At 41.1% G+C, this 18468-nt stretch overlaps 2 protein-coding genes across 2 annotated transcripts; one reads left to right on the plus strand and one right to left on the minus strand.

Annotated features, from left to right (window-relative positions):
- The first annotated feature begins 393 nt into the window (after positions 1–393).
- Positions 394–5095, plus strand: rrp8 (ribosomal RNA processing 8). The gene is made up of 8 exons (XM_071496196.1): positions 394–535; positions 642–759; positions 1488–1749; positions 1882–2764; positions 3731–3860; positions 3952–4058; positions 4150–4246; positions 4837–5095. The coding sequence occupies exons 2-8, from the start codon at positions 655–657 to the stop codon at positions 4948–4950; spliced, it is 1698 nt and encodes a 565-aa protein (XP_071352297.1). The 5' UTR covers positions 394–535; positions 642–654; the 3' UTR covers positions 4951–5095.
- An 835-nt stretch (positions 5096–5930) lies between these two features.
- On the minus strand, positions 5931–17159 carry LOC139631720 (uncharacterized). The gene is made up of 14 exons (XM_071496195.1): positions 17030–17159; positions 14797–15126; positions 14319–14627; positions 11775–12056; positions 11541–11694; positions 10109–10278; positions 9730–10011; positions 9290–9592; positions 8916–9197; positions 8629–8791; positions 7935–8095; positions 7710–7785; positions 6541–6568; positions 5931–6388 (listed from the first exon to the last, which is right to left on the minus strand). The coding sequence occupies exons 1-14, from the start codon at positions 17094–17096 to the stop codon at positions 6239–6241; spliced, it is 2757 nt and encodes a 918-aa protein (XP_071352296.1). The 5' UTR covers positions 17097–17159; the 3' UTR covers positions 5931–6238.
- Positions 17160–18468: the final 1309 nt, after the last annotated feature.

Raw genomic sequence — 18468 nt, forward strand, 5'->3', positions numbered from 1 at the left:
TTATGTTTCTAGATTGAAATATGGGATTGTCTGTCAGCTGTAAAAGAAGGATTAAGGTTAACTGTATGTGGGTTTATCAAAACATGTGTGCAGTAAAAAATATAATCATGTTCATTATTGTTTTTTTTTTTGGGGGGGGGGTTAAAAATTCATTTGTTTAAGTTCTGAGTAAACTGGTAATGTTGCACTCATTCATTCATTAATTCATTAGTGATTAATTGACAATAATAATAATACAAATCATTTACTTTTGTTCCCTACAAACCCTGAATAAGAACTGGAAATTTAGGTTCATCTGTGGTTTCTGACGATGCCGCCGAAAACATCATCTCCCATAATTCTTTGGTGTGCTTACATCATCCATGTGCGCCTGTGCTTCTGTTTTGCTTCCTTCACGCACATGAGACGAACCAACGTGGCTTTTGCTTTTGACAAGAAAGTATTACAGCTATTAAATGTAGTTACATGTTTATGAAATAAAACATTTGCATGCGAACACCGACATCGACTCGACGAGCTGTTGGATACGTGACTGGTGAGTCGCTGAATGTGCAGAGTTAACGCGTTGATAGGAAAAGAGAGACACTGGCAGAGTTTTCTGATCCCCAGCTGTGATTTACAGATGTTTGTGCTCCTTACAGTCTCCGAGGAATCATGTTCAAAGAGGATGAGGACTGGAGCGACGATCAAGACGCTCAAACCCAAAGTAAAATTGTCCTAAAAACCCCCCAGAAGGCCAACAGCAGCGCAAATGTCAAGGTAACAGAAAATCTTTTTTTCCTTGGTTGTTCTGTCTTTTTTTGATTGTTTACCTGCTGCAACCAAATTGCATTGAACATGCCTATCACTGCTGTGCAGACCAAATTGGACGTCTTCAAATGTCTTGTTTTGTTCGACCAAGGGTCCAAAACCCCCAAGATATTCAATTTACAATGACATATGACGAAGAAAAGCAACACATCCTCTAATTGGAGAAGAGAGAATGTTTGGAATTATTTCACATTTTTCTGCATGAAGTTAAATAAATGATTACTTGATTATCAAAATAGTTGCTGATTATTTTTGTAGCCATCGACTTATCCATTAATTGACAGTTTCAGCTCTTACCCTGAGCTGTCTATACGAAGCGGTAAACGAGTCAGATTTGTACCAGAATAATGTTTTTTTTCAGGGCAAGTTTAAGATATGGGAAGATTTCATGTGCAGCAGTTACATAGAATAATAGAATAATAAATCAATGAATAAACCAAGAATGTATGAACATATATACACATAAAGGTCCAGACATATACACTTCTATAATCTAAATCTAAATCTTGTAAATTTGGCGCCATGGTTTGTAAAGCGTGGCTTTATGTCAATATTGGATTATCTTCTGCAGATCTTGGCACAGTTTTGCTGTATTACTCAGCCCAGCATTAGCCTACACATTGTCTAGTTAAAAGACTAATTATTCAAATTGATAATATTCCCCTGCTTGGTCCAAGGTTGTTGGTAAAAAGAGCCTGCTGCGGACCCTGCAGACACTGGGATCAGTACCAGAGTGGAAGAGCGATGAGCACCAGCGGGACAGTGACAGTGACAGCGAGACAGAAGCAGCTCCGTCACACACCAAGAAAAAGAAGAAGAGAAGGAAAAAGAGAAAACGTGCAGAGATATCAGAGGAGCAGCAAGAGAACGGAGACTTAGATCAGAGTGTCAAGAAGGAAAAACCTGTAGCAAAAAAGAGAAACAAGGACAATAAATCTGGTGAGTAATTAAGTCGGGAAAAACCTTTAATTTTATGCACAGCACATTTTACAGTGCTGATTAGAATTTAATGGATTCAGAAACTGAACAATGTCAATGTTGAATTTAAGAGTGTTTTCTTTTTTCCTAAAGGGACCCTGAAGGTAAAGACCATGCCTGCAGGTGAGACAAATGATAAAGAAATGACAAAATCTGCAAAGATGAACATAAACAAACCCAAGAGCACTGAGGGACTGACCAGACAACAGTGGAAAAACAAAATGAAGAACAAGAGGAAATGTAAAAATAAATATAGCCAGAATAAGCCTGAGGAGGAAGAGCATAAAGCAGAAACTGCAGATAAACTCAAGCCAATAGAAGAAGTAAAAACAAATTCATACAGCAACAACAACAGCGTAAAAAATTCTCAGACTGCAGCCCAGAAAAAGAAAATGGAGAAAGAGCGTAAACCACAGAAAAGGAAAAAGACTGAAGGGGACACTGACCCACCCTGTCCATCAGAAATGCAAACACTGAAAGAGGAAAAGCAGTTGACATTAAAAGACAAAAAAACGAAGGGTGGCAAAGCTGAAAAAGGCACCGAATCTTCTGCTGATGGATGTGAAGCTGAAGTGGAACTCGCAGATGATCAGCCGCAGTTACCCATGAACAGACCGAGACCTGAGCTGAGCAAAGAACAGAGTCTGAAAAGAGAGAAGCTGCGGAGAATGCTCCACAGCCAGGAAACAGACCAACACGAGAGACCTGCCGAGCAGAAGGACGAGCCGGCAGCACCAGAGGAGGAGGTGAAACAGGGCCGCTCTGCCTCCCTCAGGTCCCGCATGGAGCAGCGCTTGGAGTCGGCGCGTTTCCGCTACATCAATGAAGTTCTGTACAGCACGTCCAGCGGCGAGGCGAAGCGCATGTTCAAACAGGATCCACAGGCCTTCCGGATCTACCATAAAGGATACACCGCCCAAGTTCAGAGGTGGCCCGCCAATCCAGTGGACGCCATCATCTCTTACATTCAGCAAAAGTGAGAAATCTCCGCCATTGTCGCAATCCAGCATTTTGCATGTGATTTTACTTTTGAGATTTCTTACAGTAAGCTTCCCTGAGGGATGTGGAAATCAAACTACAGTATGTATAATTAAATAGTCTAAACTCAAAAATCCACTTGCAAGCTTTTTAGAGCTTTCAAAAGCATGGCCATGGCTTACAACAACTTGAAATCAAAGTCTAACATGAAGTTCACAGGAAGAAGACTGTAAGCTGTGGTTGAAAGCTCCAAAAAGCTCGTAAGGTTATTTTATTAAATATACAAAGGTAAAGCATCTCAAGATTTGAGTGTCTTAAATAACTGCTTGGTTTCTGAACGTGTCTTGGCAATGTTCAAGACACACGCGGCTGACAGCGATTTCACATTATAGATCAGCAATTTTGAAAAAAAATTGATCACATCCATTGATGTTTGTTGGACAACCAAAAGCACATCGAGTCACAGAATTCACAGTTAAATTCATTGTAGGATGATGGAGTCACGATTTAATACATTTTTTTATCAAAAGTAGAACTGGGAATAAATTTTCCATTTTCAGTTTTCTATTCATTTCCTGAATAAGAGAAAAGCAGCACTGTACAACCCAGCTGTGACACATCTGCACAATTCATTATAGTTTGAAAACAGTGTTTGGTGATTCATTTATCAAATTCCATCCAATTTAAATCCATGCATTGATTAATACAATATATAATAAATGCACAGTTACATCCTTATGAATTAGACACGCTCATTTAGTGTCAGGCTTTTCCCAGGCCGTCTCTTTACATCTCCAAAAGACTAAAAGCATATTCTTCAGATTTCCTCTTGAGGCACCTCCTTGTGCTGTGGGTCAAAAGCTCCCAACATATACCGTCATTTACCTGCAGCAAACAGTACAGACCTGACATTACTTTACACTAGTCTGATATCCTGTGATTGTCAGCTCATCTGTCATTTCAGACCGCCCTCACTAGTGGTTGCAGACTTTGGATGTGGTGACTGCAAAATAGCACGCAGTGTGAAGAACAAGGTGCACAGCTTTGACCTGGCGGCAGCTTGTGAGCTTGTTACAGTCTGTGACATGGCCAACGTGAGTGCGGACTTTGTAGTTTTCCTGTTGGCTAATTAATGTGCATTTCCTTTGTGATTTTTATAAAATAAAACCTCCTCCGTCTGAGCAGGTCCCGCTTCGCGACAGCTCTGTGGACATCGCCGTGTTCTGCCTTTCCCTCATGGGGACCAACCTGGCAGATTTTTTAGCAGAGGCCAATCGAGTCTTAAAGATGAGGTAAAAGTTGTAGTATCAATTCAGAGTATACATCTTTAGTTTTTGCACATACACTATGAGCCTGTCTAACTGTTTTGCACAATTATTGCAGGGGGGTCCTTAAAATAGCAGAAGTGGCGAGTAGATTCGAGAACGTGCGGAGCTTCATCACTGCACTGACAAGTCTGGGATTCAAGATGGTTTCCAAGGTGAGGAAACAAACAAGATGACATCAGTTTACAGGGACTGAGAAACATGTTCTTATTTGTCTACCTGCACTCTACTAAACTCAAGTTAGTGCATGCATTCTCACAGCTCTTTTAAAATGCAATAGTAAGTTTATACTCTAATGATGACAACCTTGATTAAGCAAAAGGGATAATCTGGCAATATCTGCATTTTACGCTTTGGTTGCAAAGCCTCAATAAATGTACAGAAATATGCGACAATATTTACTGTGAGTGCAGGTATCATAATTTCCTTTTGTTCAAGAAGTCTGTTTGTTCAAAGAGGGAGTCAGTCGCTGGCAGCTACAGCTTTCATAATTTATAGCATGTGGCTGTGGTGCTGTGGGCAGGAAACCTCACAGAGAACAGAATATTTAGTGAATTGGTTTGTTGTTGGCAACAAAGCGACTCAGTCAAATGTATTAAAGGTCAATGAACATCACGTAAACAATGGAACCTGAACAAGTCTTTAACCAAATGATGGCCAGTAGCTAGGTTACTAAAGTTAGCATGCACATTATCCATCGATCTCGTGTAAAGAATGACTGGTGTTTTGTCTCTTTTTTCTTTAGGATACTGAAAATACTCATTTCTACTCCTTTGAGTTTGTGAAGACGGGAGATGCTCCAGAAAATGTTAAGAAATTTGGACTTCAGTTAAAGCCTTGTGTGTACAAGAAAAGATGAGGAAGTTAGAGAACTTCTTAAAAGTTGTGTATCATTCTTCCCACATAATTTTTTCCATTGATCACTTTCTGAATGGACACTATTTCTTGTGTTCACTGTTTTTGTTTTAAAGCATAACAAGGTTGTGCACTTTTATTTCAGTGTATCATATACTTTTGATGCAGGTTTGTTCACAGATTTTCAACACTTGAATTATGTGCATCATATGTACATCATTTCTTTTCCTTTTTTTCATTTGATAGAATTTTTACAACTGAATTTGGTTATGTGCCATCAGTATCTAGGTGAAGGGTTAACTTTGTAAGCAGGGACCACTCTCATCACTCAGTGAAAGAAACTGCCCCATGTGCGGCTAAGTTAAGGTGAAACCTACATACGTGACACACCAGCTATACCCTGTTAATTTGGACACTTTTATAAGTGTATATTGTTGTATGTAAAAAAAAAAAAGCCTTTAAAAATGTGTGATGTTAATGATACAAAATACAAACTTTCCAAAAATCCTTGTCTCTGCTGTGTTTATGTCGAACAGTTTTAGGAGCACATGTGTACTTAGTTTCATCCAGCAATGAGGAAGAGTGATTGGCGTGGCACCACAGCTTTGATATTGTTATTTTAAAGACATAATTAACCAAAGAAACTGTAAAGGCAGAGAGGTGGTAGAAGAATTGGGTGACTTATACCTGATTCACTCAGTTGCATGCAAAAGCATTTGCCACAAGGGGGAGTAACAACACTGCGACCTAATGTGGGAAGTGAGTTCAGTTTGTCCGCATCTGCATCCTATACTATATGATACTTTATTTATAGAATTACTCCTGTTGTCACAGCAGATGTCCTGACTAATAAAGTCAGCCAAAGATATCACAAGGCCAGATGGTGAGCAGCAAAGTCACAGTCAAGTCTGTCAGTCATCTCTGCTGTATCTGGAGATGTGTGTTGTGGTACAATATGGTTACAAATGAAACAGAGCAGCAAAGTGGAGGGGGAAAAAAATCACAGTTGGTTGATTTTATTGACAAATACCTGAGAACACAATGTGCATAAAAACAAAATTCAAGTATGGTGAAAAGGTGCAAAAATAATGCATTTAAAATCATTAATGCCAATAAATGAAAACTAAATCTTAAAGAAGAACTGATGTTTCAGTACATAAAGAGTGGACCCATCCATTTCAAATGCTGGAGTCACAAAAACAGTGCTGCAGTGCCAGTAAGCCTTCATATCCAGTTTGTGCGCGATGCAAAGCTAAATGTTGCATTCAAAGCCCCGCGAAGCCCCTCTATCTTCACACCGTGCTCTTCACATCAATGACTATGGAGTAACTGACCAGATGAGCATATTCCTTACTGTCTTTTTCTGTCACAGCTGGGTTCTTCAAATCAGGAGAGCAGGGCTCCTGCATCAGAGTCGTCAAAGCTGACAGAGACTCCTCCTTCTGAATTTAACAAGAGAGAAGGATAGAAGAAGGAGAACCAGGAGTTATTATTAATTAGTGCAAAACCGCTGAGGTGATTTTAAAGTGAGAATTTCTGAACATATTTCTGAAGGAAAATTGTAAACCTGTGTGTTAACAGGACTTAAACATACCTTATATTGAGTCCTGTGATCTATTGTGCTGCAAAAGATAACAAAAGAGGTTTTATTAATCATTTGAATCGTCCCATTTTGAAGAACTTGTACTGCTGAATGTTACCACTAGATGGCACTGTGGCTTAATCTGACACTTGACGAAACAAGTTGAAGGTGTGAATGCATTATGTGACAGCAATATCAATGGAGACAAGTGGGGACTGGGTCCTCATTATTGATCAGCAATGTCAGACGCAGCAGCTCGCTTTGTGCATCATGACCCTGGTGACATCAACTCAGTGAAGACTTGGTGCTGCTAAACAGTGTCCCCAGCGCCGGATGGGAAGGGGGCGGGGGGCGGTTGGCGTTGGTCCCAAAATAGCTTCTCTCCTGGGGAGTCATGTTTTCTTGTGTACGCTTGTTGTATGCTGTGCGACTGACCTTCCCAAATTAGCCTGACAGGACCCTCCCACTGGAGCGAGGGATAATGGGACAGAGGCTCTGTCAACCAATGGCACCTTGACCAAATGTCCTGACCAGAGAGGCCGGCTATTGAAGTAGCCTCTGAACCAGCTTTATTCACAGAGAGGCCTGATCTGATCCGGACAAACACTCTCGAGAAAAGTTAAGATCTGGCATCGAATGTGGAAATGTGGAAACTTCTGCAGGCAGAAACCATAAACACTTTGAGGATTGTGACAGATATCCCACATCAGTCATAAAAGACGAGTGACTCACTGACTTTTCCAGCAGCAATAAGATGAAGAGATGGATTTGTGGAGTTACTTCATTGATGAATGGTAGCTCAAATTTCATTATACTAATAACTTCCGAAGATGTAGACTTTTTGAACATTTTACCTGTGCTTTTGCATTGTGGCAGTGATGATAACTAACAGCTGTCTACTGCAGACATTGCCATAAGTAACACTGGAGGAAATTGGAAAATAAATCTGTTGTTCAAACAGACAGAGGGAACATTTTCTACCTGTCTACTAGCAGGGCTGCGGTGGCAGCAGCACCTGTCTGCTTCTTCTTCCTGTTTATGAATAACTGCAAGATACTTGGGTTTTGGTGTGTTGGGTTAACGATGCACACATCCTGTTTGTCTCAGCGTTGCCCTCATTTGCCCGTCGACACATTACCTGCCAAGCTGCAACTTGTCACCTGTGGAGGCATTTAACTCACCAGCACACCCAGAGAGTGACGAGGAGGATGATGATAATGGCTGCGGCCGAAGAGATGCAGCTCAGGGCTACCAGCACTGCAACACACACAGAGACAAAGTACACAAAGCCACAAATATTAGACAAATGATCATGCATCTCTGCATGTTGGTATGATGAGAACTTCTTGAATAAACATGTCACTCTGCTGATTGCTGATGGAAAATACAATGTGGGAGGCACTCACTAAACTGTTTTTCCTCGCTCGCAACTTCCACTTGAATCTTGACAGTGGCCATGTGGTGATAGAAGGATGCTCTGCAGGTGTACAGGCCCTCATCCTGCTCTGTGAGCTCTGACTGGAAGACCATTGCAAGCCCCTCCATGCAGACAGATGAGCCATCACTCCTGAAATATAAGTGATTGAAATGGTCTTTGAAGGATTGTCAAGGAAGGTGCAGAGAGCATCTGTCTCTATGGTTACTGCACCCAGGGAAGAAATAGAAATATAATTTTGGGTATAATAACCAAGCATGATATAGAGTGCCAGTTTGTGAGTATCTTATAGGTGCCTGTAGGTGAATTTTGCTACATTTGGATAGAGCCAGGCTAGTTAGACTTTATGCTAATCTAAGCTGACAGCTCCTAGCTGTAGCTTATTTAGCAGAGAAATTTGAGAGTGGTATCTATTTTCTTATCTAATGCTCATCAATAAAGTGATGTGCATATTTCCCAAAATGTCAAGCTACTCCTTTCAATTCATGTCAAAGTTATGCCTGACTACATTAATGTTGTGCAAACAACCCAGTTTTTATATTTCAGGTTGATCATTTGTGCATTAGCTCCTTTAAACTGTGGGAACACTGAATTTTCTGCAGTACACTGTATGTTCAGGTGCTTCCTCATGATGATTAGGTGGTAGAAAATAGAGGATACATCACCTCTTGCAGTAGAGGTCATACTTTGGTACATTGCCTTCGACTTGGAGCAGTATTTTCTGGTTGCTATGTTTTTCCTGGAGAGCTAGTCTGTAGATGACGGGTTCACCACTGTAGCGGTTTTGCAGAGGAGTTGTGTGGTTCAGGACTCTCACAGCAGAGATATCTGCACAAAAGTCATATGAACCTCGAAGATGAACCTTGTATGTTTGGATCTCTAAATGCATTTAAGTGAATTTCTACATTTGGTACTTTTATTTATATGAGTCTATTAATTCTGTTACACTCACAGTATCTGGGTACGTGAACAGTCCTCTTCTCTATGATCCCATGTTCAAACTGGTACACACAGGTCAGGTCCTGGCCTTCATGAAGGGCCAAAGGAAACTGATATGTCAGTCTGGCTTTCTGGGCGCGTCCTTCATACACAACGTGCAGCGACGTTTCGCCTTTGGCCTTTTCGGGAAGAACCCAGGCGAGGTTTGTCCCAACACCCTCCTCTCTGCATTCACACACTGCCAGCCAGAGATGAGAGTCCTGCTGTCTCACAGACACACTCAGCAGAGGGGTTTCTGAAAGAAAACAAGGGGTGAAGGAGATGAGAAACTGTGTGAGGCTGTGTGTATCACAGAAAGAAATATTTCGAAAAAAAAAAGTAACGTACTGTGCTTGGGAATGTGTATTGTTCTTTTCTCTGGTTCTTCCAAGCTCGGATGCTCCACTACACAGGTCAAATTCTGACCCGCATACAAAGAGGACAAGAAGTGCACAGAGCTACGGGCTGAAACTGAACCATCAGCCTGGACTTCAGGCTCAGGCAGAGAACTGACGATTCTGTTATCACTGTTTTCAACATGCCACGTTATAGCTGCTGCAGAGGCAACGCTGTCTGCAGAGCAGTCCACCTGTGTGAACTGTTCACCGGCTTTCCACTCAGTGCTGGAGTTGATGGTGATGTTAGGCCGAGCTGCATGGGAAAGAGAAGTTAAACTACAGGAAGTGCGAGGGGTTTTGTTGGAGAAGAAGATAAAATCTATGACGAGCTGACATAGCCAACTATGTCCACTGCACAGAATTATCCATTGCATGATTTGTTGAACATACCGCAAAGAGGGAGTGTTATGCTTCTGTTCTCTGGCTCCTCAAATGCTGGGTGATTTATCACACACTCTGCAGTGAACTCCCAGGGTGAGCAGGCAGGGAGGAGAAAAACTCCCCTGACAGAGTGGCTTCCATTATGAGAAGTGAAATTGGACCAAGAGACTCCAGACACACCCTCTGGTAGAAGCCAGGATACGTTGGCTGCAGGAACAGCATCAGCTGCTGAGCATTCAATCACCCTGCTTCCATCTTTAGTCTGCAAATCAACTCGGATTGTGGGAGGGACTGACATGAAGGGCACAGAGAGAAGGTGCCACATTAATATTATATATAATGAGGATAATTCATCATGAAAGAAAGACTTGCAAGGAGTTTCACCTACCAGGCTGTATAACATTTGGTTGAACTGTGATGTTGATCTGCAGCGTTGTTTTAAGATGGTGATAGGAGAAGACACACTCATACAGGCCAGCATGCTGTTGCTCCACGGGGCCCTGAACCTTGAGGCTGCTGCCAACCAGCTCCAAAGCCTCGGGCAAGGGCCCATCATCCCTGAAGGGAAACACAAGCAAATATACAAAGAGGGATTCAAGCTTCAATTTAAATGTTTGGCTAGTTAAAATATTTAAGTTAAAATATTTTCATGAATAACTGATTTTTTCAATCAGGAAATGTCTAAATCTGGTTCCTGCAGTCTATCACTATGTGGTTTGGTGCCACCAAATGTGTTACCACATCCTCCCCAGGATATGTACATTGTTTCAGTCTGTATGCACGAGAAAAAAAAATGGTAGCGCTGAAGCCACTTGTTTCTGAAAAAGGAATTGTTTTACTCATACCGATCAACGTTTCCATGAGAAAAAACAAAAAGAATCTGATAACTATACCAAGTGAACGGAAATTAAGAAAAATACGTGTACAGAAGTTGTCAGATTTTACATCAGGGTCATCTCTATTGATAACCATGTGCAGAGTGATGAAAATAATGAAATGAAGAATATAATCAATGAAAGAAAAGTCAATTATTGATCAAATCAATACATGAGAGCACATCGAAATCAAGACATGAGACAAGACATTCTGTGTTAAAACGTGCGTCAGAGATTTAAAATTGCACTTCCATAAAGTCGTGGGACTCACAAATGACGGTTTAAAAATAACGGTCAAAGTCAAAGCAGCTGAGGCCTCTTAGTCCCAAAGACGGGTCAAATTTCACAAGTGCTAGATCCATATTGGTTAATACATATTATACATATTACATTATATTTTCCATAGCAGTTTTCCTCATTCTGCATTCATGTTATATTGGAGGTATCATATTTACCAGTTTCCCTCTTGTAAAGAGCATTCACAAGTAATTACAGCTTGGTAAGTTGAATTTTTCTGGCAGGTCTGTTATATCTGACTTGGCATTAAAAAGTTCAGAAGTGCCCGCAAAAGCAAGCAAATGTTGATGTGCCATGGTTAACTGTAATGAAAAGATTAAATTTAGATTTATACCCTTACATGTCTAACTCTGCAGCCAAAACACTAAAACAATCACTCTTTTTTCAAATTACTCTCGTGTACAGTAGCCACTAAAGGTGCTTTCTTTGCTGCCATCTTGATTTGTCTGATGGACAGGAGTAAGTTGTAAACATGGGAATCTTTCCATCATTACCTCCTCTCCTACATGAAATTCAAATGGTTGCTCCTTTAAAGCAACGGAAGAGTTACTGTTTTCACAGGTTAAGTGGTAGGCTACTTTCCAGTACAAGTAAACAGAAGTTGTGAAAAATTGATGGAGTCCTACTTTAACACCAAATATTTCTTACTTTTTGCAGGTGACATTGTAACGTGGCACATTCCCAATGACCTTTAGGCCAATAACGATTTCACTCTGTCCTTCCTGCAGCTCTAAAGATTCAGCACCTTGGAAGTCGCCACTGTTGATTCCCGGCTCCAAGCCCAGCCGAACTCCAGACAAATCTGTCAACGAAAAAGAACATCTGTGTTTTCTGTAACTTGAACATCGGTAGAATTTCTCAACTGTGACACACTGTACTCACAAAACGACGGCAGTGTCAGGACTCTTGACTCGCTGTGTGTAAATTTGGGGTGATCAAACACACAGGTGACATTATAACCCTCATATGCTGTTGCAGGGATGAAGACTGAGCTTCTTGAAATGTCTGAGCCTGTGTTGTTTTCTCTCTGCAGCTCTTCTTCGGTGTTCAAAGCCAAGGAGATGTCAGTTTCAGGTCTCCCTCCAGATGAAATGCATGAGACCACCCAGAACTCATTTCCTCCTTGTTGTACCATCTCTGCTTTAACGGTCACATTTGGCCTCACTGCAGAGCAGGAAGTAAGGCGAGAAGAGTTATTCTTTCACAAGGTCTAATGTTTTTTCCAGCAAATTAAAAAGTCAGATATCAAGTAAAGGCTCAGGGTGTTTTTGTTAAATAGGAAGCTAGGGCCGGATGAGCTGAATGTGAGCTAAACACAGGCCATAAGGGGCTTCTGCTTGGGTTTGGAGAGTGCTGACTTAGGCTTATCACCTGTCCCATCTGTTGGCTGGGCTGCAGCTGAGAGCAGATGTCTGGACCAGCTGCTGTCCAACCAAAGCTGAGAGAACCACAGGCTTTGATACAGGGAATCAGCAGAGATCAGAGTCTATTATCAAATACATAAAAGTTGTGGTGTAATGCAATAACCAGCCATCCCTAATGAGTAAGGGAGGTGAACTAACACCTCATAATAGCTCGGGTGCAGGGGAGAGGTTTGCACAATTAAAGTGAGTTAAAGCACAGGCTTTAAATATTCCATCTGTTAACATCTACAGTCATGTGTGGACTTCACCACTGCAGTTGGAAAATTACCAAAGCTGCAGCACTTCAGTTGAGTGTGACTGTATCATGGACGAATGAGCTGGCTGGCCTGGGTAATGCTAATGGAATAGTTATCGTACAGCCTGCCATATGAATATACACTGTGCCCATGTAGGGAGAGAAAGTGTTGAAGCAAAGGCCCTTTCAAAAACATTAACCACACAGACATGAACATTAAAATTAATGAGTGAAAAAATACACTCATGAACTGCAAGGCAAAGCAGCTAATAAGTCTGTGGCCAGTAGGGGGCTTTCCAAGATCTATTTTTTATTACTTATTTTTGTAAAGGATGTGATCTCTCTTAATATAGTGGCACAGCGAGAGCATTTAGAGGTTGATGACCAATAAAAACGATCCTAACTATGAGTATTAAGGTATTCCAGACAAAAATAGACACTTGCTTTATTTGGGCCCCCTGTTTTGTCTTGTGTGTTATGAAAACCAGAGCCCATATGTGGGGTGTGAATTAGAAAATTACTGTACGTTTCTGATATACTGAGGTGTCAACAAAACCAAAATCGCGTGGGGTTTTGTATCTGTTTTACCAGCTATTTCCTGCCAGCCTCTGTGTTTTGTGCTAAAGTTTTTCTTTAAAGTTTTGCATGTGCTTTGTTAGATTAGACTTTTAGAGTTCAAGTTACAAGTGTAAAGCATCATCTGTGGATGAACTGTGCAACATGAAAAAAACTGTAACTCACTATACTAATTAAAAAAAAAAAAAAAAATCTGCATCAACTGATTTTTGCCACTTCAGGGCAGTGAAAACAAGTTGTATCACGGACATATTTTCTCCGACAAACATCCTCCATCCAGCAGAGAAACATTAGCATTCATTCTGAGTCATGTTTCTGTTTCTGTCCACTGATGAATTTCAGTCTGATATTGTCTCTCCTCTTACCTCTGTTTTGTTTACTACCAACCGACTAACTTTGTCTATCTGCTGTTTGGTGCTGAGCACGTTAGTAGAGTTTTTCCCCTGCTGTGGTTGAAAACAACACTTGAAAGAAGGTGCGAGCCGCAAAACCAAAACAACAAGCTGAAAGATGCTAAATTGCTCCATAGATCTGAGAGAAACTGCAGTCAGGTCATAATTCCCTATGGACTCATCATCACGACCAACCCATTTTTGTCTATTTTGTCCATTGTTAATATTGATAGTAGTTGCTTTAAATTACTTGATTAATGTCTATGGATGGAAATGTTGCAACTAAATGAAGTGAATGTGCTGCTAAATTAATATTTGTTGTATCCTATGCATTAGTTCTGGTATGCAAGAACTTTGTTGAAGTTGATGGTTTTTCACTACTCAACAGGCCTATTTTATTTATTTTTTTGTTGTAAGAATTTGGAGAAATGCAGCCACCAAACTGCATGCTGTACTCTGATATGATACAACATCACTGCTATTAATTATTTACTGGGTTGTTAGTGCATTATGCTGTTCCATATGCTCGACTCCGGTGAAAGATGGCATTCCCACACGAATGCGTTACACTGTGCATTGTGATTTATGGTCTGTCACTGCGTATGTGGAGCAGAGTAAGAAGGAGCGACCAGCGTGAAAAATCTGCAGGAGACAGTTATTGTTCCCTCTGAGTTCATGCTGAGTCATGATACATGATTACAAAGCTCTGGCTGGTGATGCAGCACAATATATCACCTACCTTGAAACACAGACGCACAAACACAACAACACTGACACACACACAGCTGTAAGAGCGTACCATAAGTTTCCACCTTCACTGTGGTGAGCTTGGGGTTTGGGAGGGTTGGATGTTGAACCACACAGGTCACGCTGTCCTCATCCTGCTGGTGGGTGGGGAAGCGGAGGATGCTGCTCAGGGTGGATGTGCCATTTGAGTGAGCAGTGTCACTCACACTCACGGTGAAGGGGTAATGTGAGGGAGGAAGGCCGTTGACCAACCAGCTGATCTGAGGTGTGGGCCTGCCACCAATGGCAGAGCATGACACCGACTGGTGGTGAGTCCCGTTAATTGTCTCTGCATTCAAGAGGACCTTTATATCAGGACGAGCTGTGAATGAATTAACAAGTAAACTTGTCATCCATGCGGACGTGTTAGGGTCAAAGATTGTCTCTATGAGTTTAATAAACTTTCAGAGTTAGAAATTTTCAATTTTTAATGTGATCAGGTTGACTTTTTCACACTAATACAAGAAAAATACATTATCAGCTTGGATTACCTGATACAGTGACAATTACAGTGTCAGAAAAATCCTCCGTGTCTGTTTCCACCTCACAGATGTATTCTCCCTCAACGTCCACACTGGACACCAACATGCTAACTGTGAGGTTGGTGATAGAATCTGGCTCTGAGAAGTAACTGCGCGTGAATGGCTGACCATTTTCGTATCCTGTCAGCCCCTTGGATTTAGCTTTAGAGCTAATCTTGCGTTTCCACTCGGCTTTCTGGATCTTTCTGTCGCCCAGATATCTACAGCTCAGGTACATGACTTCTCCCAGGACTGCATTGACGTTGCGTGTGATCTGAAGGGCTGAGTCTTCACCCGTATCTGGGACACAGAGCAACACAATGTTCAGTGATAATGAGAGGTCAAAAGTTCACCTGAAATGTTTGGAAATTACAAACACAAGCAAAGCAGAAATGTCTTTAGGTGGGCGGGGGGGACTTTTCTGTTCTCTGAGAGGATGGACAGCAGGTTGATGGATGTCTACTATTGTGCCTGTGAAGGAGGTTTTTGAGGATCCCATTGTCTCTCATTGGTTAATTCAAACTGTGATAGATGAGGCAGACTGACCGGGTCAGTGGTTATGAGGTTCTCAGTCATTTTATCATGATTAGGAAGTGACAATGACTAATCAATATGAACAAGACTCAGAGTCTAAAGCCATGCTAGTGGTACCTTGAGTTAAATGCTAATGTCACCATGCTAACACCGGCACAATGACCATGCCAACATGATCTAATTAGTTCTTTGCAGGTGTTTGTTCATAAGGATAATTTTAATGAAAATGAACATAGAAAATCTAATATAAATTTGCTATTGAAATGACAAATTCATATAGTAAAATGACATTTTGAAAAAGTGAAATTTTAAAAACATGAAGCTGCAAGCCAAAAAACAACAAAACAAACAAACAAACAAAAAAAAAAACAACCACAAAACTTTGACACTTTATAAATGCTGCCTTATCCCAGCCATCTATATTTAATAGGACTCCATTATGTTAATGTGATGAAAACACAGACACCAGCGACATCCTTCCTCCATGCTGCAGGAGGAAACAGCCCCGATTAGGGGAGGTTTCAGAGGAAAGGACATTTAATAGGAGCTGACGGGTTTTAGCACTTGCAGAAAGGACTGTGTGCAGACTCCAATGCATACCAAGTCCTCTTCACTCTTCTTGTCTGCTGACTTCATCAAAGAGCACTTGAGGTCACTGTTTGCTCTATCAGCCAGTCAAAGCCAATAACTTCTATTCAGCTTTAGATGCATGATGAGTAAAATGATGACAGCTTGCTGCTGCTCTGCTTCACGGATAACCATTGAACATGTAGCCAGCTGCTCCAATCAAAAAGATACCATGTAAAATAGCTCTAGGTCTTACTATACATCCCAGCGAATGTGGAAACAATGTGGAACCTCCAAAGCTTTTTAAGAGGAAAGGACACAGAGGGAGAAAAATAAATATGCTTTATCAGTTCAATTATGCCTAGTGGGTTCATAATTCATTTGCCCTTGCAGGTTATTGCCAAAATAAATGTCAGCCAAGCATGGAAAAGACACACCTTAAGGATAGTAAGTAAGTAATAACTGTGGAAAAGAAAAAAGCACGCATTCATGCACTGCATCATATTTCCTGAGCCTTGGGGGCTTCTTCTTCTCACCAAACACAGCACCAAGCACAGACACAGCAACTCCTCCTTTGCAGACTGGGGATGTGGTAAACAAATAAGAGTTTCGACTTTGAAAAACAGTTTTTTCACCCGTTGAAACTTTCATCTCCAGCTGAAGTCCCAGTGACTCTGCAGAGAGACTGAACCCAAGACCAAACAGCAGGATCTCTAAGTAAAGTGTAGCCTGCTGAGGGTTTTCCCCTCACACAAAGAAAAGAAAAGTCTTAACGACCCTCATATATTAACATAAAAGGCTGTAGAGGAACTAATGTGGTTTTGGATGACACCATTAATAATGATCAATAATAATGAACTCACTGAGTAACTAAACCAAAATGCATCAGTAATCAGTAATAAATTACAGAAATAGTTATTATTTAGAGACACATCCAGCATGTGGCTTCATTGCCTGTGTGCATTTATAATTGAACTAATCAGAAAACCATGGCAGCACTGTTTAGTGTAAATGCCACAGGTTAAATAAGACCTTAAATGCCAGTAAAAGAAGCTTATAAACAGCTGACAGTCACAGATGGATTGTAACCCTGCAGACTTACCCTGAATTTCCAAGCAGTGAGCAACATTTAGGACAAGACCCAAAATCAACAGTCCTGAGCATCTCATGATGGTGTCATCGAGTGAAATAGAGTTGGATCAACTGACTGTATGTCAGGCATAAGGGTATTTAAAGTGTGTGTGTGTCATTGTGTGTATGTGTGTTCTGTGGTTTATGGTTAGGGGTGCACACCCTACAGCTGACACTGACGTGCATGTGCCTTTGTGCATTTGCTACTCATACGCCTTCATACTATATATGTACATGCTCACACACACACACGAAATACCTGTGCGTAAAACCACTTCTCCTTTTTGATTTCAAAAACAATAACTGTGCATGAGAGTCGCTGCAGATATGTTTGTCTCCTACAGTTTCTACCTCTCAGATGGTCAGTCTGTTTTTTCCAAGTCCAACTCAGTGCAAGGGACTTGTCTGCTCAGTTACTCTCTCCTCTTATAGCAGAGCGCCTTGGGAAATGGTAAAGCCATGCATCATTCATCTCTGCTGGGGCCCTTGGAGACTGCCTGTCTTGCTACTACTCGTGCCCAGCAGTTTGGGAAATCACTCATTTCTGGGTGTTGTTTCATGGCATAATGCTCCTCTAATTCACTTTGAGGCTGTGTGTGTGTGTGTTTTTTTCCATGTATTTGCCGAGCACAATTTGTCACCCTGCACGGAAAACTGCAACAAATGTGGTTGAGAAAGACGTTGTGAGGGCTCTGCAATGCACATCATTTCAGCTCAGTTGATGAGAATTTGCCATCTTTTATTTCCTGTACAAGTTGAAAATTGTTGAGTCATTCACACCACAGGAGGATGACAATGAATGAAATGACCCGACATAACAAAACAAAAAGAACGGCTGCCAGCACATTTTGATGGCATGTGGTTTGTAACGGCTTTCTGAATCGTCTGGTATGAAACTGCCAGCCGAAATGAAAAATTTTGAACCCTGTGAAAGTAGCTTCTAGAGATAAGAAAAGAGTTGTCTCATCCTCTTTCATTCTCCATTTCACACACGCATACACACTCACGACGGAAGAATCAATCTTCAGGACAACCTACAGGGGACAAACATCTATTAAAATGAATTAAATGCCCTTTTCCATCTGCACAGCTTTAAATTGCAGAATATAAAACCTGAATTATATCTTTATTTGCATCCTAAGATACCAGGGCTGTTAAATACACCTACCTTAAATTCAGGAGTAAAACCCTGCATCATCAATGACAGAGATATAAAAGGAGTAGAAGCAACATTTAGTGCCTACCTTTTGTCTGTCCAGGATCAAAATCAGACATTTAATCCCCTAAATCCCCTAAAGTTCCTCTCCAGGCATGTTTTAAACTCTGTAAAAACACTCTGCTATGATTTTGTTTAACATGGTTTTCCCGAGTAAAAAATTTAAATATAGGGAAAACTGGGACTGGAGCACA

The sequence above is a fragment of the Trachinotus anak genome, unplaced genomic scaffold (assembly GCF_046630095.1).
Source record: "Trachinotus anak isolate AG129_WGS33_773 ecotype Australia unplaced genomic scaffold, CSIRO_AGI_Tana_v1 ptg000014l, whole genome shotgun sequence".
Classification (NCBI taxonomy): Eukaryota; Metazoa; Chordata; class Actinopteri; order Carangiformes; family Carangidae; genus Trachinotus; species Trachinotus anak.

What these genes read in the sequence shown, in the direction of transcription:
- rrp8 (XM_071496196.1), top strand. Translation starts at nt 655, where the DNA reads ATGTTCAAAGAGGATGAGGACTGGAGCGACGATCAAGACGCTCAAACC. An exon ending in ACAGCAGCGCAAATGTCAAG is followed by an intron (nt 760 to 1,487) that starts GTAACAGAAAAT and finishes GCTTGGTCCAAG; the next exon opens with GTTGTTGGTAAAAAGAGCCT. An exon ending in GATTCAAGATGGTTTCCAAG is followed by an intron (nt 4,247 to 4,836) that starts GTGAGGAAACAA and finishes TTTTTTCTTTAG; the next exon opens with GATACTGAAAATACTCATTT.
- LOC139631720 (XM_071496195.1), bottom strand. Translation starts at nt 17,096, where the DNA reads ATGAGATGCTCAGGACTGTTGATTTTGGGTCTTGTCCTAAATGTTGCT. An exon ending in CATAACACTCCCTCTTTGCG is followed by an intron (nt 9,593 to 9,729) that starts GTATGTTCAACA and finishes TTTCCCATGCAG; the next exon opens with CTCGGCCTAACATCACCATC. An exon ending in GAGCGAGGAAAAACAGTTTA is followed by an intron (nt 7,786 to 7,934) that starts GTGAGTGCCTCC and finishes TGTGTGTTGCAG; the next exon opens with TGCTGGTAGCCCTGAGCTGC.